The 25,561-nt window shown below is 39.0% G+C and overlaps 1 protein-coding gene across 1 annotated transcript in view; it reads right to left on the reverse strand.

Moving 5' to 3' along the window:
- Nucleotides 1–25,561, reverse strand: part of gpr158a (G protein-coupled receptor 158a) — a 60,477-nt gene that overhangs the window by 26,381 nt on the left and 8,535 nt on the right. Inside the window, 3 exon segments of the mRNA XM_063912290.1 lie at nt 2,094–2,320; nt 5,632–5,734; nt 23,212–23,317. Coding sequence (XP_063768360.1) covers nt 2,094–2,320; nt 5,632–5,734; nt 23,212–23,317 — 436 coding nt within the window.

Here is a 25,561-nt window from a genome sequence, read left to right on the forward strand (position 1 = left end):
CAATGTTTTTCCCTTATTTACAAAATGTACAGTTTGGAATGTTGCGCTTAAAATGCCCCTCATCTTGCAGCAGGTCTAAACAATATATCTTTATATTGCAGGATTTAAAATGGGAATGGAGCTTTCTTCTTTGTTGTTTGAAAGAGAACAAAGAATGATGAAAGCCTGTGCCTCGAGGACTTTTTATAGAAGGGTTCACCATTTTAAGGCTCCTTCTGTGCTCCAAATGAAAAAGACATTCAACAAAAATATCACCCTCTAACTGACAAAATGCTTGATTATTTTAAGAATACATACACACTGGTCACATATATGAACCAGAAGAGTGTAAGGTCCTATTTAGGGTATATTGAAATCTGCAACCCAAATGAACTAATTTGATTTTATCGCAAAGCAAAATGATCTCTTAAATTTAGTTTGATAAGATTATTGGGTGATTACACAAGTGGTGTTTAAACGATAACAGACCCCTGGGGTGACTTTTCTCTTGTTTAAAAAAGGAAGCAATTCTTTTTTGAACTCTGCTTGATAATGGCAGTCTTCAGGATTGTGGGAGATAGAGTGGCTGTGTTCCCCTGTCAGGAATGTGCTGAATCTTCGGGCTAATCCTTACAGGTCTAATGCTCAAGACAAAGCCTTTAATTAAGCCAATTATTTGACGGTAACATCTAGAACCTTAGAGGACTTTATAAGTATGTTCAAAAGTTTACTTGGGTAGAAAGTTAATAAAGCGGTACTATCGCCAACTTTCAGGTACATTCACTACTACAACATGAGACAGGGCATTAGCCAACGTGACAATGATACATTCAGAATATCTTTTCACTCTGTTTTAGTGCTCCATGTAACCTATTGGAATTGCATTTTCAGTAGGAACTAAAGCAATCTGTTGGGAAAGAGACGTTTACACCCAAAAAGATAACTATTACAAAAAAACATTCTAAATTTAGAGACTTGATACTTTGCTTTCGTGAATATTATTCAATGAGCTGAATCTGAATCTTCCCTTTGCATACAGAAAGCTGTGAAACAGATGTGGGAACGGCCTCACCTCTAAATTTGATTAAGAGAATATATTACTTCTGAATAAATTAGAAGACAATGACACTGTCAGCAAACCTGTGAACTAAATCATTATTATACAACTATTTGAATGAAATAAATAAATATTTCAGCTGTGGAAAGTTATATGCAAACATCTTATTACTATAACTGTGAAGCATGAAGCGGTCAGTGGCCCTGTGTATGAATCAAATTAGCTTAAGTGGATGCATTTGCACACGCTGGTCTCGTTCCAAGTTGCTGACTTGAGTGCCTGAGCTGTTTGAAATGATTTCAAAGCTTTATTTTGACCACCCACAAACAGATTTACTGGTTTATTGATCCGAGGTGCTTTGATGACCATATGGCACAGGAAACATCAAATCCACAACTGTCATGATTTCGTTACTGTGATTTGAATCTGTGTCTCTTTTGCACTGCTGAGTTTTAAAACTTCCACTCTTTATGATGACAGCACAAATTCCCTGAAAAATAATATCGTGTGGCAACCTCTGCCAAAAACATTCATATGGAAGCCCATTTGCGCCACTGAAAAGAACTTATGTATCCTATAAGTCCTATTTATGATTACTATCATAATAATCAGATAGTAAGTTGAAATAATGAGATTGTAAGTCATATTAATGACATAGTAAGTCATAATAAGGAGATCATAAGTCGAAACAATGAGATCATAAGTCATAATAATGACATAGTAAGTCGAAATAATGAGATCATAAGTCGAAATAATGAGATGGTAAGTTATAATAATGATTTAGTAAGTTGAAATCATGGGATAGTAAGTGATAATGATGAGATAGTAAGTTATAATTATGACTTACATGATACATTTTTGTATTTTCTGTGGCGCAAACTGGCTTTCATACATTAATGATGGACTAACTCAAAAGAAAGCTGAGTGTCACTGTAGCAATGGTAATTCAGCCCCCATAACACTATCTAATTAATCACTCGCAAACCATGTCAGCCTAAATATAATAAATGTGAGACCCTGTTAGATGGTGATGTTGTGAGCCTGTAATGATGCGTACCTTGTTCCTGCGAAAGTGGTAGACGAGTATCATGCTGACGAAGACGATTAGCATGCAGAGGCACTGGAAGGAGAGCACAGCCAAGCGGAGGGCACCGTCCTCTCGTACCACGCAGGGGGTGTCGTCCTTGCAGAAGGCGCAGCCCTGCTGGCATGGCAGACAGTCGCTGGAAGACCCCTCGTCTGCATTGGGACCGCTGTCTGCAGCTTGTCCCTTTCGTCCCATCCCTATCAAAAACAAGATAGGAGTTTAATGACGAAGATTCAGGAAAGCTTTAACCCAAAATCGTCCTGTTATTGTCGTTGATCAAGCTTATTCACCTAAGGTAGATATCATGATTTCTGTGCTACAATACAGAAGTTCTAGCTATGGCTTCATGTATCCCAGGGAAGGAAATCCTTTGAATACATGTATTAATGTTAAAGCTGGCAAACAGGTGTTGTGCTCTAGAATGTCTAAACTGGTTAGAAAGTTTGGAATGAGCCATAAGGAACATATAAATGGTTGAAAAAAACATAGTCAGGGGAGGGACACATAAAAAAGAAGGAGGAAAAAGGAAGTGAAAAGGAAGTGAAAACAGTAGGGTAGAGTGGAGAAGTAAAGAGGGTCTTCACACAGGACAGAGAAGGAACTGGGAGACCAAATAAAAACCCTGGATAACCAGTTCCATGGTCTTACTCCAAATACATGCTGTGAACTTCCATTTTAATTATGCATTCATCTAATTTGGGTTGACAGAACACATCTGGAAGTAAAGGTTGTTGTTGTTGCATTTAACCTCATGTACAACAAAATAAAAATGTGGCTCATCTTACCCCTCTTTCCCCTACTGATAAACAAAAACAGTTAAAGCTAAATTCAATTGACGCAGGCTTTAAATAGATAGCCCTAAGTAATAGATAAAAGCTTCAAAAAAGTTAGCTAAAAGTACTGGATTCATAGTTCATTTGACAAAAAAAAAAGGCAACAAACAGTTTTAATGGTCAAAATTGTTGCAAAAACGATGATACACTTATGTACAAACTGTGTAATGTAGGGTAAATGTAATTAAATATGTGCTTGCATGAGGACAGAATCGTGAGCGTAACAGATTATTTTGTTATGTTACAGTATTCCTATGATATTGAATTTTCTTCTGGATATGATACCAGTATTAATAGATAAAGGAGATAAAGTGCTTCAATGACAGGCTGTAGCGTTTTGAGTTTATATGTGCTTATCCCTCTCTGACCTTACAAGGATTCATCGACATTGTGTCAACACAAGGGAGATGGATCTATATGTGTGAACATGAAAAGTCAACACTGCAGCACCTTGTTCCATCACTGGCATATTACACAAGGCTGATAACTGCAGTTTCTCCTTGAAAATCGCACAGACATGCCAGAACATAGTCATTTTTACGACGGGGAGTCTGACGATGGGGGAGATTGGCTAAACGAATAAAAAGCGCAAGATCTGGGTGGGTAAAATACATGTATTCAGGAATCTCAACTGAGGTTAAGGTATAAACCAGCCATTAAACCGCTTCAAGAAGAGCTGCTGTGGTGCCAAATGTGGTCAAGCAGTGACGGCTTATAAAAAACCTCCTCCCTGGGTAAGCTAAGGTAACAACCAAACAGGGACAACAAGAAGCTAGCGGACATCTTATTGGTTTGTTTTGAAATCCCCTGAGAGACACCCATGTGGTTGGATAGATAACGAATGGTGGCCTTAAATAGGGCTTTTATGGAGGCTTTATTGGAAACAGCTATTGTCTTAGAGATTTGCAGGGATTTTGCCTTAAAAAAGAAACTGGCCTATTCTTCAAAGCTATGACTCTGCACATCATTGATCCCTTCAAAAGGACTACTTATCTCCGTAGCATGAGTCATATCCTTTAGCTGGTTTTCATTCTGTGGTTGCCCCTGCAGTTGATTGACAGTCAAACAAAACTCCAGCAAATCCTCACTTATATTTATATGCAATATACACAATGGAAGATCACTGGGAGACAAAGGGAAGAGGGTTGCACTGGCTCTCTCTGCAAAGGAGTGTCAAGGATGTCCCCTTGTGGATTAACAGGCTTGTTATTGGCCCCATGGTGGGCCAGACTGCAGCACTACGCCTCGCTAACAGGCTTGCCTCTCCTCTCTGTTATTGTGTTCTCACACACACTCATGCACACATGAGCACAAACAGCCAGAAGCAGACAGCACAGAATTCCATCTTCAGAGAAAGTATGATCATTTTTTGCTTTTCTGTGCATGAAGGGACTATATTTTAGGGTGTAAAATGGGTGCAATTGGATGGTGAAGGAGGGAGGGAAATGAGTGGGAAAAAGGGTAAAATTGAGATGGAAACAGAGGGCCGTGCTGTATGAGGTTCGAGTGGGATGAGACAGGAGGGAAAGTGGATTGAAATGAAAATGTGAGAGTGATTGAGGGCAGGTGAAAACCACTGGGGTTCTGTGTCTGCAAAGTCTTTTTTAATTAACTCACAGCAGACAGAATAAACTGGAGAAACTAACTACCATTATAAAGATATTTCCCATCTTGAACCTGATTATCCTCCCCAGGTACGAGGGCTACTTCAATTTTCAGAAAGGGCAGTAACACATGCCCCTTTCATTAACGTGCTTATAAAATGTTATATAATGTAACAGCAGGGGGGGGGGGGGGTTGCTTACGGCTGCTGCCCATGATAATACACTTATATACAACCTTGAAGCACATGCACGAACTAACACAATTAGCTCATCTGCTGCAGTATATTTGTACTAAATAAAAAGAAAAGGGTTGACAGGAAACGATCTGGTTCTTCCAAAACGGCCTGCTTTGTTGTTTACTGACAGAAACCTTATGAGATATCATGAAATAAAAGCCTCATAAAAGTGTACGTGCATTTCCCATGCAAACCCATATTTATGCTTGCATGTCTCAACTTGGCATGTCAAAATGAATACCTATTATTTAGAATGATATCCGAGGGCATTAATGGATTTGTTTCATCTTAGTTGACAACATTTTTCACTTTCATTCACAGTAATTGTATGACTTTTTAAAGAACAAGTGTTATTTTTGACACAAAATGCCCATTCTTATTTAAAGAGTTAACACCCACTGTTGCGTCTATAGGCAGTCCAAATAAAAGCGGCCTTGAGGGGCTAAATACAGGAAGATAAACACTTTAAAACAATTACTTCCGTTTCATTTGACCTTTTCTTGTAGAAAAAAACAAGCGGAATATTCAATATATCCAAGTGCTTTAACAACTGATGGTTTAGAATTTTGCGGTGGACATTTTTGGACGGATTTCTGTATAGATTGCGGTCAATAGAAAGTTTTGCTTACCCCCTTTCTTTCCATACCAAACCATACTGAGCGAGTAAGTGCAGCCAGGTTAAACCACCACTTACTCGGCCCCCCAAAAAGGGGAAAACTGGCTGTGGTATCATTAATGTAAACAATATTTTTCTCATTCAAAAAAACGTTGCAAAAAAGCAGTTTTGACATTTATTTTTTATTGGAAAAGGGTGATTGATCTGTCAATGACTTACTTGAAAAGCCGTTGACAGCCACTCTGTTGGGATGAAAGAATCCTTTCCTGCAGTGGCACGTGTACTTGTCCAAGACAAATCCATGACCATGGAGAGGCAAACACTGCAAAGAGACAAGAACATATACATCAGCCACACAGAGAGGACATTGGAGGCCATTTTAACTTTAATTTCCTTGGTAATAAATTCACTTTGTTGAAAGAATTTTAAACACAACATCTTGTCATGCAGACTGATGAGACACCAGTATGAAAAGCAATTACAAATGTCAATATTAAACCAAAAATAAAGTCTGGAACGTGGGTCTTGTGGGAAGGACAAGGGTCTAATTATTTAAGTGGTGAGATTCCTCTGTCTGTGCCTTCTCGACACTCAATATTAAATTAGTAAAGCCGCTTCCATTTGATTGAAAGTCTGATAGGAAACAGACTGAGGGCTGCTGAGAAAAACACGAGGGGCGTCAGGGGGCATCCTTGGCAGACTTTCTATGCTGTTTGCCAAATTACAAGATATAATTAATATCTTAATTAGGAACAGACTTATTCGGATGATTAAAGGGGAACTATTAATTCTATTTCTTGCTGGATTGAGATTCCATCTTCTCGTGTATGGACACATTTGGGTCATTGCATCAAGCTCAATGTTGTTATGTTCTTGCTCCTGCTCTCGAGATAAAAGCCAGAGATGATAATGACTTATGAGTCACAAGAAAAGACGAGGGGCCCAGAATAGCAATGGTACTTCAGCCGACACTTGACACGCTATGAAGTGCTTGTGACCTGACTGTGAGATGCAGAGGCAGGGCCAGTGGCAAGCGTCTAAATGAAGCTTCAGTCACTGTGATGCTCTTCACAGGGATCTGCACGTCTTTAGAGGAAACTATTTCTGATTGTCTCTCGAGCTCCTCGGTGAAGTCCAAACGCTGAGAGTGTAGTCCCTCAGTTAAAGCCTTGGAGGGGCCGGCCAGGTCTCAAAAGCACAAAGTAATTAACGGGTTACGATTCAGCCAACGTGGTCCTTCAACAGATTCCACTGAAGAGCACAAAGCATTTAAAGGGGCACTACATTGCTGAACATGGCTACTCATTGCAGTGGTGACAGTTTGAAATGGGTCCTTGTGTTCTTAACATCATAAACCTGTATAGTACTTTGCCACTGCACTCCAACTGTGTATTACACCAGCAAGACTTTTGGAAAACCAATTTTGGTTTGTTTCAAGCTACCCTTTCAACAAATGTATGTTGACAATGGGGCAACAGACTGTGTATCGGGTGGCTTTAGTTTAAAAATCGACGAAAAGATGGTAAACACAATGGAGTATTATTAAGCAGCTTAAGAAAAAGGAACCCTTAATCGTCCGACAGAGGGGAAAAATAGCTTTTGACCCATCCTAGAGAGAGATAGAGAGAGAGAGAATCGGAGTCTTTATTTGTCACATACATGCACACAGCAGAGCAAACAGTGAAATTGGTCCTCTGCATTTAACCCATCCTAGAACTAGGAGCAGTGGGCAGCTATTGTGCAGCGCCCGGGGAGCAATGGGGAGGGGGGATTGGAGGTGTCCGGTGCCTTGCTCAAGGGCACCACAGCAGGGCCAAGTAGCAGTCCACTTTCCATATTTCAAGTCTGTTCGGGGACTTGAACGAGCGACCCTACGATTCCCAGTCCAAGCCCCTACTGAGTGAGCCACTGCTGGACAACCTATCCTAGTGTTAGGAGCAGTGGGCGCCATATGTACGGCGCCTAGGGATCAGTGTAGGGAACGCTGCCTTGCTCAAGGACACCTCAGAAGCACTTGGTCTTAACATGCATACTGTAAATTTCCCTCAGGTAATGGTGGTGATTTAACTGAGTAAAAAATGTGCTTATATTCTAGAAAAATGATTTAAAATGTAAATAAGGCTAAGTCATCTTGCCAAATAGTGAGCCTGTGTTGATGTATGAAAAGTATGTTAGAAGTGGTTTATAAATGGTTCTTAATAATTAATAAAGTGTTTACAACCCAATTAATAACCTAATTATAAACCTTTTATGAATCCTTTATAAGGGGAGTCTTATTGTAAAGTGGTACCCAATAAACTGTGTATGAAGATAATACTCAATGCTGTGTGTTCCTGTATCCTGCTACTCCATAGATTAGAACCATCAATAATCTAAGCTGTAAACTGTTGGCGAGCAATCCAAACTTATGTTTAGTATGTGTCAGTGTGTGTTTTTAACAGCTGCAACATTTGAACCTACCCAGCCAGTCAGAGAGATATTAGAGGAGTAGCTATGACATTGGTAAACCAACAACATGTTCACCCATTTATGAGGATTACAACTGTTTCATTCAATCAAACTTTGGCCGTCAACGAGTCCATTTCATTTGGGCAAATTGGATACTTCTGCAAGATAAATGGGCCACCATATTTGTTACTCTCATTTTGATTCAGGCTGTTGATCTGTGGATCCATTCATAAAAATCTGCCTGGCACAGCTGAGTGCCTGCATGAGCCCTGTGGTGTACCTGACTTCATCTCTGCTTCGCCAACAGTCGTCTCCTCAGGACAGGTGGAGCGTGCCGCAGCTACTGCCTGCCACTGTTAATATGCCCACGTCACAGAGACCCAGGGAGAAAAAGCCAGAGACAGGTGAGTGCGTATGCTTATTTTTTTTTTCATGTGTGTGATAGGGAGAGCCAGGAATAGCCCAGGCAGTGCACCCCACTTCAGTCTGCAGCGGTGATTGATGTGGAGAATGTTGAATGGGGGGAAACCTGCCACCAAGCTGCCTGCCATAAGTCATGATGGGATGGGAGTGATGGGAGCTTATCATATCAACGGGCCATGATAAACAGCTTTTGGTCCATACTGTATGTGTGAGAGGTCTCTAAACAGGGAGGAAGAGCTGAGGAAATACTTGGGCACTTGGGGCAATGGAGGCACACATCATAAGAATAAATGAGGGAGATTGTATGTACCTATCTCTGAATTCACAGGTAACTGACATACACCGAAAGAGACATTTTCCTTTTCATTTATTTCATTATTAAGGTTAATTATAACTCCTTTTTTATAGCACAAAATTTCATGCAAGCATGTCAGAAGAGTTCTAAACGCTGGACAGTAAAACACAGTATTCTTCATCATAAAGCCTTACTATCAGTTTATTTGATGTCATTTCTTTGCCCTGACAGCTCATTTGAAGCATTAAACTCATTAAGGAAAAACAATCCGGCTGCCCGAGCTGCTGGCTATCAATAGAACATAATCAAACACAATAAATAGCATATGTTTGGTATAGAGAAGTAGGTCACTGTCTAAATATGCTCTGTGAACAGTTCGTTGCCTTATAACAGCTGTATATATTATATCTTTGAGGGTATCGTAGTCATATATTGACAATGACATCATTGGAAATCAGCATTATTGCCTCAAATTATAATTTCTTTAAGGGTATTTATAAAAAATGTCTTTCCTTTTAAAAGACCAAAAGTATTTCAATTACTGTCACATAAATGGGAAGAAAAGGCATCTTCATCTATAGCAATATGATGTTGTTACACAAGGACTAAGAGATGGCATTTGGAGTTTATTTCTAAACAAAATAGAGTTTTTCTCCCCAAAAATACAGATCATTTATTTAGTTTTGCAAGATCTAATATATTAAAAACTAAAAAATATGATTACATTTAAATTAAAGGTGCCAATATATTTTTTTTACCACTAGTACGACTTTTAAAAAAGGTTTTGGTCACTGCTTGGTTTGTAGAAACAAATGAACTGATCAACAGGTAATGTAAAGAAAGCTGCAATGTAAGAGAAGATGGATTTGAAATGACGTATGAAGGTATTTTTATTTTATTCCTCAGCATTTTCGATCTCCCTGTCTGTATCACTCGAACAGAAGATTAACAATAAAGTTGACTTTGACTGAACAGTTCAAATTTCCATAAACATGTTGGAGTTCCTCAAGGATGCAAACTGTAGTTTTGGGGAGAAAAACTCTATTTTGTTTAGAAATAAACTCCAAATGCCATCTCTTAGTCCTTGTGTAACAACATCATATTGCCTATAGATGAAGATGCCTTTTTCTTCCCATTTATGTGACAGTAATTGAAATACTTTTGGTCTTTTAAAAGGAAAGACATTTTTTTTAAATACCCTTAAAGTAATTATAATTTGAGGCAATAATTGGCTGATTTCCAATGATGTCATTGTCAATATATGACTACGACACCCTCAAAGATATAATATATACAGCTGTTATAAGGCAACGAACTGTTCACAGAGCATATTTAGACAGTGACCTACTACTCTATACCAAACATATGCTATTTATTGTGTTTGATTATGTTCTATTGATAGCCAGCAGCTCGGGCAGCCGGATTGTTTTTCCTTAATGAGTTTAATGCTTCAAATGAGCTGTCAGGGCAAAGAAATGACATCAAATAAACTGATAGTAAGGCTTTATGATGAAGAATACTGTGTTTAACTGTCCAGCGTTTAGAACTCTTCTGACATGCTTGTATGAAATATTTGTGCTATAAAAAAGGAGTTATAATTAACCTTAATAATGAAATAAATGAAAAGGAAAATGTCTCTTTCGGTGTATGTCAGTTACCTGTGAATTCAGAGATAGGTACATACAATCTCCCTCATTTATTCTTATGATGTGTGTCTCCATTGCCCCAGGTCCCCCTAACAGCCCCGCTCACTGTTGTGTACTTGCCAGCTGTGGCAGCTGTCAATCACACGCACGGCGACATACTAATTGCCATGGTGACATGTTTGTGACCGCGAGCAAGAGCCTTTTTATCGGAGTGCGTCACGCTGTCAGGCCAGCATGCTCTGCCTGCGACACAGCACTAATAAAAGGGCCACAGGACTCAAAAATAGATACAAAACACTCCCTCTCTCTCTCCTCCTCCCTCTCGCTCTCTGACTTGTGTGCCAGCATCATTTTACATCAGTGGTGTTTGTAAAGAGGTAGTGATCAATTTGTAATTCAATAATGAACTTATGTCAATTACACTCATATTGAAGCAATAAACAGAAGACATAATCCAGCATGGGAAGTTAATTTGAATATCATATGGCCCAAAGTATGTGTATAGTTTCTCCATGTATGGCTGGAGCTATTTTTGTCATGTTTTGAGCTGAAAGGATTTTTTAATACACCAGCAAAAGATGATATATTAGGTCAACTGTTACCAATCATGAACCCTCGAAATAAATCAATGTCTTCTTACAACCCCAATTGTCACAGATGTTTACGAGTTCTGATAAATGGAACCAAATCTGTGATTTTTCCTCTCCCAGGTTACACAATTTGAATGTTTTCATAGCATTGAGTATTGAAAGTCATATAAATAAACATATCTTTCATCCTTCCCCCTTTTTCCTATCCTGTAAATTACCAATTTGATTTTTCTCTTCCTCCCAGGCGCAACATTTAGGGGAAGACTTTCCTTTTTCAACATGACAACTCCGGCATCCACAAAGCCAGCTCCATATACAGTATATGTAAGAATGTTTTACCAAGTTTCATGTAGAAGAACTGGCTTGCAGAACTCAAATTCAATCCACAGGTCTTGGATGAACTGTCCCTACCACTGCGACCCATAGGCATTAGGTGTAATACTAACACTACGATTGAAGATAGTGGCATTACCAATTTCACCAGTTGTTGTCATTTGATGATATTTTTGTCCTATGGACCATTCACGTGCCCATGTGTGGGTTTCATTGTGTGTCTTTTTAGACAGTAGTCTCCTAAAATTGTTCTTAGAGAATGAAATTAGCTTATAACCCCACATTTGACAATAAAAGGGGATCTTCTTCCTCAAAAAAAGTATTTTGGTTCTCTCTAATGGAGAAATAATGTATTCAAGTGTATTTTTTGCTGGAAAATTAACAACTCAAGCTTCATTGAGGGTTTGTGATTTAAAAATCAAGGTCAGATAAAAAAAAATTAAAAACGCATTTGCTTTTGTTTTGTTATTTTTGGATAGAATTTTAATGCAAAAATAATGTAATGGGTGTTCAGCAAATGTTAACCTAGTGTTTTATGCCTTAGTGGATACATTTTGAATAGATAATCATTTAAAAAAAGGAACAAAAAGTATGAATGTCTTTGTTTTGGGCATAATACATAAAAAAAAACACTGGTGCTACGGGGTCAATGTGAGGACATCAACTTTTAGACCGGTAAAATATAGACTATAAAGTCATAGCAACTGCATATCTTCATTACATCATTTGCAATCCCTGCACACAAATGTACACACACACACACACACACACACACACACACACACACACACACACACACACACACACACACACACACACACACACACACCACATACTCTTCCTTCTGACATCAAACGGCAGTTCTCCTCCATCACCTTTCTGTAACATGAAGCAGGGGAATAAAAAAAAACAACTCTGCAAGTAGCACTAATTGATGCAGAGGCTGGTTGTCTTCCACCTGACCAGGAAACCAGGAAACAGCTCGATTCTGCCGGCTAATTAAGGCTCTCCCTCTCTTTGAAATATGCCCACGCAATTCCGGTCCAGCCCAGTGCCTAATCAACTGCTAATAGGCCTCTGTAGATACTCGTAATGATCCTACAGAGTGCTTCATAAACCCAGAGGATAGTTCATCGTCCAATAATTACAGATAGGTTGCTCAGAAAGAAGGGTAGAAGGAGAATACTTGGCCACGGCGATTTTCTCTGTTTTGTGCTTGTGTTTGCATTTACAGTATGTGCAGTGAGCTGTGAACCGCCATCCCACATGTGTATGAAGGCATCTGGTAAATAAGAAAATATGGGTTATCTCGCCATGGGCATTAACCTGGCACAGAAGGCCTTATGAAGAGCAACGATTAAGTTGCATTCAGGGACGTCTCAGCTTCAGGGAAATTGTAATTCTTACCCTTTTAAGGACTGAAAGATTGGCTATCTCGACTGGTGTTGATACATTTTTTGTTGACTCCTAAGTATTCCAGCCTAATGGGGGTTTGACTTCCAGTTGACTTCACATTGTATTCATTCCCTCTTTCAACTTTTGATGAATTCAAGATCTTGTTTCTTTTGAATTTGGATGAACTTTTGGACACCGTTTCTGCTAAATAAAAGTAACAAAAAAGGATCCTATCAGCTTGATTCAGGCCAGGTTAGAGCCTAAAATAAAAATATTACTATTAAACCTCAAACTAAAACACCATTGTTCATGATTTCGGCAGCAAAAGTGAAATCACTCTTTCAGGCTGGATGGTCAAGCAATAGCAGATTTATTAAACAGCAGCAGTAGGTTTACAATAAGGAGTTAAACAATGTATATTAAGTGAGTTAAATGTTGTAATTATTAACACATTATGTGTAAAATGACACTCATTACACTGTCTATAATTAGTCGTCAAGGAGAATTTAAAGGGCACAATAAACATTTGGCTCATTATTCATTTGATTTATGAATGATTCGGTTAGAGCATAACGCCTGGAAAGTTGTTTTTGCTATATGAGTATGAGAGAGGAAAAGATACAAATAGAGAAGAAAGATGAGTTTGACGTCAATATTTTTGATTTGGGCTGGCTTCCTGCTAAAACAATGTTTAGCTTTTGGGCATGGACTGGGCTGAATAGATTGGCGCTGGGTCTGGCTCAGACTGCAATTTCAGGCTTGTGCATTACCCTAACTCTGAGACACAAAGAGACACAAAAGAGAGCTGGATGACAGAGACTCTGTGCTCAGAGGGACAGATACACAGCCAGCCTGGCTTTTAAATGAGGTCAACTAGCCGGAGTTAGCCGGAGCAGAGCTGCCCGGACAGCGGGGCCTCGCTTTGGGTGAATTCCAAACTGCAAAGCCGAAACACCAGTGAGATAAACACTCTAGCCTACAGGGAGCTTAACACTGCCATCAGGCTGGGAAAAAAACACACAACAGACACCACTGAGTTATTGCTGTCATAATCACATTCACAGCTTATGTAAGTGTCAAAGTGAACCCGGCAGAGTACATATTTATTCCTCGTTCACACGGTAAAATGGACAGTAATGTTGAGTCTTGCAACTTACAATCTGCAAATAGACATGTCTAAATGTACTGTACCCACAGTGGTGTACACACACAACAAGGAAAGTGAATAGTAATGAGTCAGGCATGCACAAAGTTTTCTGACAACCTCAAAGCAGCCTCGAGGGACAACAGGCACAAATCCTGTCATGGGTGATGAAGATCAGGGAAATGTTCCGCTTTCGTCCACTGATCCGACACAACTCCCCTCCTATACTGTAACTGCAACAGCTCTCCCTTCCTTGTCATCCTAATATGTTGCTTGAAAGTGAAAGAACTTTTTAGTTTTAAGTTACCAAAGTCTGGAAACCATGCTATGGAACAATCATTTCCATAAATGAAAACATAACATTTCGTCTGAGCATTGATATTATCTTTGTCGATGGGAAATGGTTGCACTAACAAGATAAACATGACACCAAATGGTCTGAGATTTAACACTGCAGATGGTATGATCCTGGATAAAGAGGCTGTGTACTGACCCCTTTATGGGACAATCGTTATGATGTTTGGGTAGCGATTCAAATAATTTGATTGCAGCCAAAAAGAGTTGGCTTAACATATTTCTGGACTCAACCTTTAGAGAGATGATTAGTAGCTTTCACATCAGCATGTAGCTTGGACAAATCCAAGATAGGAACAGCCTCTAATCAATTTGGAAGCCTCCCTGTGGAGGTATTCCTCAACAGGTCCAGCTGAGAGGAGACCCCGTGGCAGACCGAGAGCACTCTGAGGGATTCTATATGCTTACTGGTAAGGGAACACCTTTAGAATCTCTCAGGGGGACCAGAGGATGTAGCAAAGGAAAACCACTTGCTTACTCTTGCATGGACCCAGATAAGATAAATGATTGTCCAAAACTTCATGTGGACAAGATATTAAGTAAGGGATAAGGTGCAGCGAGGCGGTCATTAGTGGGAAAAGAACACCAAACAGATTGATCAGGGAGCCTGACACAAAGCGGAGGGATCTTGATCAGCATGAAGGGTGCACATTATCCCGCTTATTACACGGCCAGATACTAAACAAACTAACGACTCTCAATACTTATTGAAATTATTTTATTGACTCAAAAATGATTGTATTTCATCCGCTGTTCCTTGGCGCACCAACGGCTGGAACTGCGACAACAACAACTTTACGGCAGCACTGATCGAGGCTTTCTGTAACTGGTCAAGTCAGTTTACAGTTTCTGATCCACTAACAAGTCCTTTAACATTGCAGAACCCATACTTTGTTCCTGTTAGTGTTTACTTCCTGTCTGTCTTCTTCTGGTGATGTATCTGTCGTCCAGCGCTCCGTATTTTAACCTCTTTTCCTTTCTCTTTCTTGATCCTCCTAACAATGGTCAATTAATCATTGACAGCGGTCTGTACTACTGGATTAACAACAAGTCACATGTTCTGAATTGACCAATCAGAATCGAGTATTCAACTAAGCCATGTAATAATTTGTTATATTGTTTATCTCTCAAGAGTCACCTTTATTTGTGGTATCAGTGAGGTGCTGGGTTAGGGATATATAAACAGCTTTCTCTGACATCAACTAAAGTTGAAAAAATTATGTAGTTATGTTGAGGCTTTTGTGACTATTACTTCTTTCTATTTTTAAAGATTTTTTTCGATCAACCAACATTTTTGTTTTCATATTTTCATGGTATTGGAACACATTATGATAAATACAAAACACACCATCCTCCTGTTGGGTTCGGGTCAAATCTGACCAATTTACTACTTTTATCAATCATAAATATTGTGTTTTATATTTGATAGTTTCTAGGCCTTTTGAAAGCCTCTACAGTGTACAAATAAAAATACTGATCAGCACTTCCATTGAATTTTAAGTGGTTTAGTCAACTTGGTCAAAAATGACTGCCATAGGAAATGAATTGGTAACCCTAGATTGTGTGCATACTGTACATCAGATAGTACACACTCAAAAAATCGGCAAAATGTTGATTTTGGAAGACATTTCAAGTGTTTATTAATTCTTTTTAAAGCACTTATCCATATAAACCAGTAGTCTGAGACATTTTTCACAGCTTCAAAGGGTGTAATAAATGTGATGATTACGTTTTTTTAATGTTAATGTAAGAGCAGTTCAAATTTGACCCGGTATACCAAAGTAAGGGGGGGAGATACGAACACGACAGGAGGGTTAAAGCAACAGCCAGGTTTTCTTTTGTCTGTGCAAATTATGCTACCATCACCTCCTATCTTTGTGTCTGTATCCCCCACTGTTTCGCAGTCTATTTCTATCCTTTGTAGGCATAAGGCTGTACTCATTTCACATCCAATCTCATGGGTCCATAGACAAATGTTACCTCTACATCCCACTTTTTCCGAGTCCTCCCCAGACTGAGTGTTTGCTTTCTGCCTCGGTGTACGATGTGCTGCTGAGGCTTGGCACAGTGAATGTGCGACTGAGCCCGGAGGCGGGTATACCCAAGTCTTCAAAGTGTTTCCATGTAAATTCAGAGTTCCAGCATTATCCACTGAGCCAATTAGTGGGACAGTGGTTAAGGAAGGGCTGCAACTGCCGGGGGCCAGGGGGCCAGAGTTAAAACTACAAGTGTCCTGTGATCTCTCGTCCCACTGTGTTATGGCCAACGGTCCTCAACCTTGATATTTTTATCTCAAATAATGCTGAGGAGACAATACTGCTGCACACAGAGAATCATACTACTATCCAATGAGGGATTTGGATCTAGAAAGTAGTGGTTTTATCTTTTGGTAACCCAAAAAAAACCCTTGTAGGACAAGATAGCAATCACAAACGGAATCCTGGAAAGGTTTTTGGATATGGAATGAAGAAATCTGGGAAATTTTACAGAGAATATAGCTAATAAGTATAACTATTCTGACCCAGACTATGTTGCCAGGACAGGCCATTGGATTTAAAACATGTTATTCTTCCTTCAATCTTGAAAACTTAAGATGTAACATTCAATCCATCTGCTGAGCTGCTGACAGATCTTCATCGCTATTCATCCTTAAACTTTTAAATCCACAATGGAAGAAGACATTTATTGCAGTATTTTCTTTCCTGGTCTTATCTACAACTTAATGTGGTTGTCTCTACTTTTCTACAATACAGCAAAATTAATCCAGCACAAAAGGATTTGCAAAAACATTTAAGAGTGAATTAAAATCTGCTGGTGCGCAGCAGTATTTTATTTCCTTCCTATCAAGCCCCCTTATCAACTCTGGAGCATAATCACAGCTTTGGTGAGATCAGTGTAGATAATTAGCAATTACCCTATTTATAGGCTCCTGAACATACTCTAATAGGCAGATAGCAAGGCACGGAGTTAGTTATGATGCTTTGTGCCCTTTTTTCTCCTCCCAAATTGCTAAAACCAGATCAGCAGGTTCAAAGGGGCCGTGATGAAACTACTGTTTAGACAGGTCCCTTGTGGGACTCCCTGCCCCACTACGATTCCGTGTTTCTAAAAGCAGCGGAATTCCCAAAGTAAAAGCTTTTTTTAAAAAATCTTTCAATTCGCTGCTGTGAGCCCTTGAGGGGGTAACCCTCTTTTATCGAGTGCAAAGGGAACACATGGACAGAGAAACAAGCAGATGTAATGTGTCTAACATTCTCAAAGGGGGTTTGGAAGTTTGAAACATAAAGCATGTCCAAAGAGCAAACAAGTCCCAGTGAAGAACATTCTTTTTGGATGTAATGTATTATGTTAGGAATTTGGTTTTTAAAACATGATAAAAACAGGTTGATTGCTGGGTCAGACTCTTTAACTCATCCACCTCAGGTCGTTAGAGGAACATTGGAGACTCAGTGACACTTTATTTCATCGCAATGCTGTCATTTCACTTTACTTTCACTTTCACATGTCACTTTATTCACATGTCACTTTATTTAGTATTAGTATTTAGTATTTAGTATTTAGTATTCAGCTTAGTTTTATTAGTTATCTTATTACTGTACTGCCATTTGCACTATACGTATTGTTGTACCTACGTAGTTACTGTAACTATTTCACTATTTCATATTTGCAAAGCTGCTCTTATTGTTGATACATTTAGTTTATATTTAGTTATACTTAGTTTATACTTAGTTATTTATACTTAGTTATTTTAGTTTATATTTAGTAACATTTGATGTATATTTAGTGTATATTTAGTAGTTTAGTTATATTGAGTGTATATTTCTCCTTCCTTCTTTGTATTGAACTGTTGCACCTCAATTTCCCTCGGGATAAATAAAGCTTCTTGAATCTTGAATCTTGAATGGATCAATTCCTGGTATTGATTATTATTCATCAGGGAATATAGCCGATTCTCCTTTTTTGTAAGCATATGTTCAGGGTTTAGGGTTTAGGGTTAGGGTTAGGGTTATGGGAAATAACATGTTGTTTTTCAATTACTTTCAAAGACACTTATACAAGAGATGTAGTTACTTTGTTCTAGCAGCAACCACCACCTCATTATTATACTGAATGAGGCCTTAAACCTTTGCATGCACATGAGGCATCATCTCTGATGGCTTAATCAATATTTTTTGTGACACACAGTGATTAATGAATTCCAGTTGGTATTCCATTTTTAAAGTGTTTCCAAATGCATCCCATTAATTAAACCTGCCATGTCCTCAGGCGAACCCAATCAAAATGACAGAATCCTGGGAAAGTATGTCCTTGTATACTCGTTCCAATGCTTTATAGATAAAGGACTTCATATAATAGTATCCAATACAGAACATGCCCTTCGTCTTATCTTTGTATGTTAAAGGCAGCTGCCAGGAAAGATTGCAAGACAAGATACAATGAGATGTAAATCACAGAAACAAAAGTCTCTGCTTGTAGGTCACAAGACAGTCCTAAAAGAAATCAAGCTTAGGTTAGGGAAAAAGTTTACTACGGATTGGTTGCAGTTAGAGCTAGGATAATCATTATAATGTCCTTACAAGTGAGGACAACAAGTGCGTGTTGTGCGCACAATTTCTGTTGGCAAAAACAGGAGCAAGAGAGATGAGGGTTTCTGCAGTTGTTTAACACTGATGGCGTTATTAATTCAGCAAGGTACACAGCGGAGAAATCAGCGTGTGATTGAGAAGATAGCCGGCTGAGCCAGGACAACCTTGTGAACCAAGGTCAAGATGGAACAGTGATTCAACAGACAGAGCTGGAATATCCACTTCAGCTTTTCAACATCAGATACATCACCACAACAGGGCAAAAATAAACCACACATACTTTCGAGTATTCAAATCAGCAACATCACATGTCCCCTACTACACGGTGTTTGGTACTTATTTTGTGTGTAACTTATTGTTCTTCTACGATGCATTTTAAGACCGGATAAATGAACAGATGCATTTTTGAAACCGAATTTGCTTTTCAACATCTCCTCATTAAGGTGTATATGTGGACTAGAAAAAAGGCAGAATACAAAGATCCAAATGAAGAAAAGGACATCAATTACTGAAAATTTGATAAAAGTAAGCAGGTGTTTACAATGCCCACCAGTGTAGAGAGCACTGCTAAAACTGAGCCAGTATTTGGTCAACCAAGATACTTGAGCACCAGTTCTGCAATGGTGAACTGATGATGTTATATTTCATTTCAAAGGGAGAATAAATACGTATACCAAATATTTTCACTGTAGACATGTAAATCTCATGGGGGCGCTACAGGGAAAGTATATGGATCTCAAAAGTCCTTATGACTCATCCTCTGGGAACCATAAGTGCCTGCACAAAGTGTCATAGAAATCCATCAAATAGAGGTTTAGATATTTCAGGGTTCATTGCAATGAACATCATTAGAGCTTTATCCAACCATGGCTGAAACGAGGTAGGATGACAATCCTGTTTACTATATGTATGTGATGATTCAATATCAACAAGAATCCATGTTTCCTGTGTGTAGATGTTTTAATTTCATTCGGAGTTTGAAAATAACCTAAAAACAGCAAAGTCAGAGTCTTTGTCATGCGGGTTGGAGTTATCTTTCAGGTTATGTGTAACTGCCTATAAAATAGCTCGGTCCCCCAGGGCCCTACCATTTGTTCTGAGCAATAAGCTAATTGATTATAACATTCATTATCATCCACATCCCTATCCTGCCCCCAGGGCGTCAAAGTCCTAGGCTTTTGAATAACGGTGAAACACATTAATTGAAGTTCCATTAATGAAACATAAGAGGTAGGAAAATGTCAGCCTAAAACACGTCTACACCTTTCCAACAGGATATGAAGTCGAGATGTAGTTGATAATCTTTGGACTTCCTGCTTGGCTATGTAACAACTCATTTAGCTCTACCATGATTGGTACGAGTCAAAGTTGTACTGAATAGTTTATCAGAGAAAATACATTTGCTCTTGACATAATATATGCTGTGACTTTAGACTTTATAGCAACATTGTTTGCTATTTATTAGGTCGGAAACAGCAGTAATGGCATATTCTGGTGTATTTTATTGTGTTGCTTGCACATTCCTATATTACGACGGTGTCTTTTTCCAAAAACAATCTGGAAATGTTATACTGTATCCTTTCTGCAATTCATATCACCACGCTTTTTCTTGAAGACATATCTGTCTGTCAGTTTGTCTGTAACCATAAACACATACAAATCATGGTACTACTTTAACATGATATGATTTGGGTCAACATTTTTTTAGCTGAGCTCAACGCTAACCTCATTGGGGAAAACAAGGACAAAATTGAGGAACACTATTAACATGTGTTGGATTTTTAAAAAACAACGCCTTCGGATACTCATAGCTTTGTGACACTGTTGGGTTATCGCATTTTCCTCGTCAACCATCCAAGCCTCATTTTGTTTTGCTTTCCTCCGCTTGCCTGGTGAATCATTCATCCATAGCATTTGCCTCCATCTGAGTTTGGGCTGCCTGCATGCTTGGCTGGGCAAACAGCAGCTTGAGAGGCAGGAAGTGAGGAGAGGCCAGGGAGCCGGCTGTCTGGCTTGCTGGCTGGAAGGACTGCATTTTGTCAAAATCAATTGCTGGAATGGTGGCACTTTAAACGCAGCTAAGAAAAGAAATAACAACAGTAGATGTGTGAAGAGAGGAAATTCATAGATGTAGGATAAATCCTGTTGTGTTGTGCATGCAAGAGTGAATGTGGTGTCTACATGCAAGTGGGAGTAGAGTGTGCTGCAAAGGCTGTTATAAAGAACATCCGAAGGTGGAATGAAAATGTGAATGTCAATGAAACACTTAAGAGTATAAACTGCTCTGCACCAACTAAACCCAATGCTTTAGATTCCAATAAAACATATCTTCCTAAAGTGGATCAATAGCCCCAAAGAAACCCATTAAACAACAAATGCTGCACATGCAGAGGGAACACCTGCATGAGGAATAAATACAGCAATAACTGAAAATGAATCCCTGGTTGCAAATGCGGGGCATCCCTCCCAAAGCTGTTTTCATTACATTACCACACACACACAGCCCAACAAGACTTGATTACACCGCTGCAGGCGTGCTTTCTATTCATAGCTGGAAAGACATCCGCCTCCCACGTCACCTCTGATTTACCTGGTTGCGCACTTCAGAACCAGGAAGATGGCTTGCTATAATTTGTGAGTATCTTGCCTTATTTATGTGTTATGAAATGCAATCCACATTCACAAGAGATAACGACGTGGTTAAATCGCTGCTGCTGTTAAATTCAACCCCATATGTATCCATTCCTACATCTATATCGTTCCCTATTTATGTTGTTTATCGAGCAGATATGACATTAATGATCACTTCTGTATGATAAAGCTGCCGTGCAACACATCCTGCAACATGCCATGACCACACCAGCTTTCATCACTCAGCTGGAAGTAAGCATCCTCCTGACACACTGTTGCCCTGTAAGCACACAGAGATCATTATTTTGAAAACCCATCTAAAATCTATACCAGTAACAACGTATTTCTCTCCCGGTAGCCACCCTACACACACAAACACGCACGCACGCACACGCACACACACACACACACACACACACACACACACACACACACACACACGCATGCACAGCCACACACACGTTCACTATGTCAAATTTCTCTGGCATTGACTGTCCACAGAAAGGTGGAAGTACTCAGACAAAGAGAGTGATTAATTATTCAAAGAGGCTCACTGCAATCCATTACATCACATGCATTATGAAGGAGCCTGATCTACAGCACCTCTTCAGAATCTATTGCTCTTAACGAAAGACTGAATCGGCAGGTAAGACGTATCGACCAGGAGGAGAGCTGCTAGCCGGACAGCAGTACTCACTGAATGAAAGGTTACAAAGAAATGTTTTTATAATGGGTGATTAAAACAAAAAGCATGTTCTCTATTTGCATATAACATGGTTTGTTAGGCTGCTGTAAGATATTTATACTAATTTAATAATATATTCAATCATCTCTGTGGTGTACAGTAAAATAAAATATATAGTGAGCATAAGTTCTTTTAATGAAAATGCCTTGTTGATGGAACATTCACGAAGAACCAAAAGCGAATTCAACGCTATAATTGAAATAAATTCTCAAAAATCTGACTTAATTGCATGGGAAAAATGAATACAGTTTTGTTGTACTGTACCAAGCTTAAGAAAAGAGAGTATTTGATCAGTTAACTTAAAAAGTGATATGTACGAACTACTTTCTAGCTGTCAAAAACATACATCCGTAAAAGCAAAACTCTTTTTGACTCCTTGTGTTAGTTGCCAATAAGTTACTATTGATTCAAGCAAGCATTGATAAAAATAATAGAAATGATAGCTCTCCAATTTGAATCGAAGGACGTGGATATTTGACATCCTCTCAAAAATAGCCGAGCGCTGAGAATTTTATCATCTTGTCCGAGAGCTACATGTTCCATGGCCTTGAGACAGGCTATTTTTCATTAGTTTAAAAATTGCCAGGGCTATTTCCTCCTCTGCCAAGCCTGAGCACATTTCCCACTCTCTATCTCCATCGTCTCTTACATTTTAAATGAAATATATCTCTTGACCCTGTAAATGAATCCTTCATATTTGGATCCAAGGCATTATACTTTATCTCTGTTAGTTTCGTAAAAAAAATGTTACAGCCCATCTGTCACGCAAACCTATGCATTCAGACTTGACTGACAGATGCATCGTGATTTATGACAACATAACCTAGATAGCCGTAATAACTTGGTGCAGGTGCATTTAACATGGCTTCAGGTGTGACTTGGACAAATAAATAAGAAAATGACTGTTTTCTTCCCAGTAAATGCTAGTATAAATGCTAACTGTACCTGTCACTGATCAAGCATTGATCTGCTATGGAAACGACTCCAACTAACACCCCATAAACACATGTTGTTTTATTGGAGGTTTTAAAAAGACATTTCTATGAATTTTCTATGTGTAGCGGTGTCATTAAAGAAGGATCAGATTCCCATCCATTCACCAGCAGAAGTACAGATTTAGTGCTTTTCCGTTCAGTGACTGAAGGCGTGTTCGTTACATTTCAGGTTTCCAGATCAATCTTCTGTCTAATCCACATGTTCGGCACTCACCTCCATAGTGGTCAGGTTGCATCGATGGCTTCCAGCAAACCAGCCGTCAGTGGAGCACTGGTCGATGTCAACATCCTGCAGATTAATGTCCACTCTCACCACGCCCCTGCAAGACAAGGAGGACACCGTTAACCCGGCACTTGTAGTATTAAGAATGTCGATGCAAATGATGGATACTGCTGTTTTACAGGTTGTACCCTCTGGAAGTTTAGACAAAAGACTGTTAGAATAAATGGGATGAATGGTGACAAATAAACAATTGGATGTCAATAATGATGTAGAGAAAAAAAAGGCAGATCTAAATCAGGCATATCATTGGCACATGAGCACTTTCATTGGTGCTGCAGTGTTCTCGTACTGCTGCTGTTGATGGAAGTAGTATATTTCTGTGGATCGACTGACCGAACGAGTGAGCTATAGAGCTACTGGTTGCAGCTAAAAAGGGTGGACAGTTGATTTATTTGCCATGGTGATGCGTTACTGTAAGAAATGCAGAGTATGATTAAACCAGAGTTAAATAAAGGAAGAGTAAGGTGAGAAATAGGAGGACAAAGACATGAAACACACATTGTTTTTACAAATCCACAAACTTGCCTGGAATTTAAAGCAAAAAAGACTCATTCCAAGTTTTCAAGGATCAAAGAAATCCAGTCTGTATGGGTATTAAGCTTCTTTGGCACATTAAAAAAGCAACGTTTTAATTAATATACATTTTAGCCAACAAATGCTTCATCAACATGGCACTTTCTGTTTACATTGCACCCTAGAGTATGGACATGTGGAGAAATAGGACCTGGAATACTGCTTTCCTGAACTTGTCATGTCCACAATTATACAATAAATGATTGATTCAAAAATGTCAAAACACGCTTATTTCAGAAAATAATATGTATTATTGAGTAACTATAAAACAGTAATACACACTTTGGGGAAACAGAAAAAAAGAGTCTATAATCTCCTCCCTTCCTGCTCAGCTAAAACTCAGCATGACAGGCAGACGATAAACCCCCGACGACCAAAAACTCTGAAAGCCTGGAGTCTTTGCTCCATTTCAGCCAGCTGAGCCAGGCACGAACTTCTAACAGGGCTGCTAAGGATTTACACTTACTTAGCTGCCTAAAGCTCTATGAAGAGAAGGTCAGCGTCTCTGATTCTGAAGGTCAGTCCCTCTGATTCTGACCGTCTTTACACTTGCTGGGCATATGTCTATTCTATCTGACAGCTGCAGCACACAGGACAAACCAAAAGCCCAGTACAGTATGCAACAAGCAACTTTCCATAGGATTCCTGTTTCATTCTGTGTTTTTAATATTACACAACTCATGTGCAGTTCAACAAGAAGCCTTGAACTGTCTCTTGGCAACCCCAGCCCACGTACAGGCTTTCCCTCTTGGCACCTGTAAAAATGGAGTGCTACAAAGTGAGGAAAATCCATACTGCCTTTAAACTGTGGAACACATGCTTGAGAGTTATAGCTTAGAAGAGCAAGTGCCATGAAGTACAAGACACCAATAAAAAAAGGGATTTCACACACATGAATTCTGTTTAATCTGGCAAAACCTGGAGCTACGTGACGGACACTCATTTATTTAATAACTTTGTAATAACCTTTAACTGCCGTGATGCTTGTTTGAGTATTAACATGCAAATAGGATGTATTTTCGTAGAGGACGAACAGATAATGTAAGGATAAAAGCAGTGTACAGCCACCAATAACTTAAAGAGTCATTTTCTAGCCTGAGTTATAGTCAGGAGAAATTTCACCTCTGTTAAACCATTGATTAATCCTAGTGTAAGTGTCCCTGATATTGGCTTTTAAGGCTTCTATTAGAATGCTATGATTTATAATATGAGCACATAAATAGTCCTTAGTGGTCTCAGCAGGATATTATGAATGAAGAAGAGGGGAAGGCATAATTTAGAAATGTACTGAGCAGTAGCTGTAAAGGGTTCTCTTTGGGAATAAAAAAATCCTTCTGGTTTTATTCATATTACTGAGTAGATCTGCAACTTACATAATAATAATGTTAATAATAATGAGAAAAAGTTGGACCCATAAGTGTTCAAAGTGTTAAGAATGTATTATAATGTCCCTGATTCCAGTTGGCAAATATAAATGCCACGACTATATCTCATCAGAACAAAAAGACAATGCTGTTATTAGCTGGGACAACGAGGGATGTTAACACCTTGTCCAATCGACTTCTCAGTTTCGGTTTCCATAGTGGCGCCTTAGTCAAACCATCATCTTGTGGTAAGTTAGCTTCACATCGCACACCACAGAATGTGGCAGAAGACGTTGCAAACAAATGCTTTATCACTTTTGGGAGGAAAGAGTACAACATTTTTG

Source organism: Eleginops maclovinus, chromosome 21 (assembly GCF_036324505.1).
Source record: "Eleginops maclovinus isolate JMC-PN-2008 ecotype Puerto Natales chromosome 21, JC_Emac_rtc_rv5, whole genome shotgun sequence".
In the NCBI taxonomy this organism is placed as follows: domain Eukaryota; kingdom Metazoa; phylum Chordata; class Actinopteri; order Perciformes; family Eleginopidae; genus Eleginops; species Eleginops maclovinus.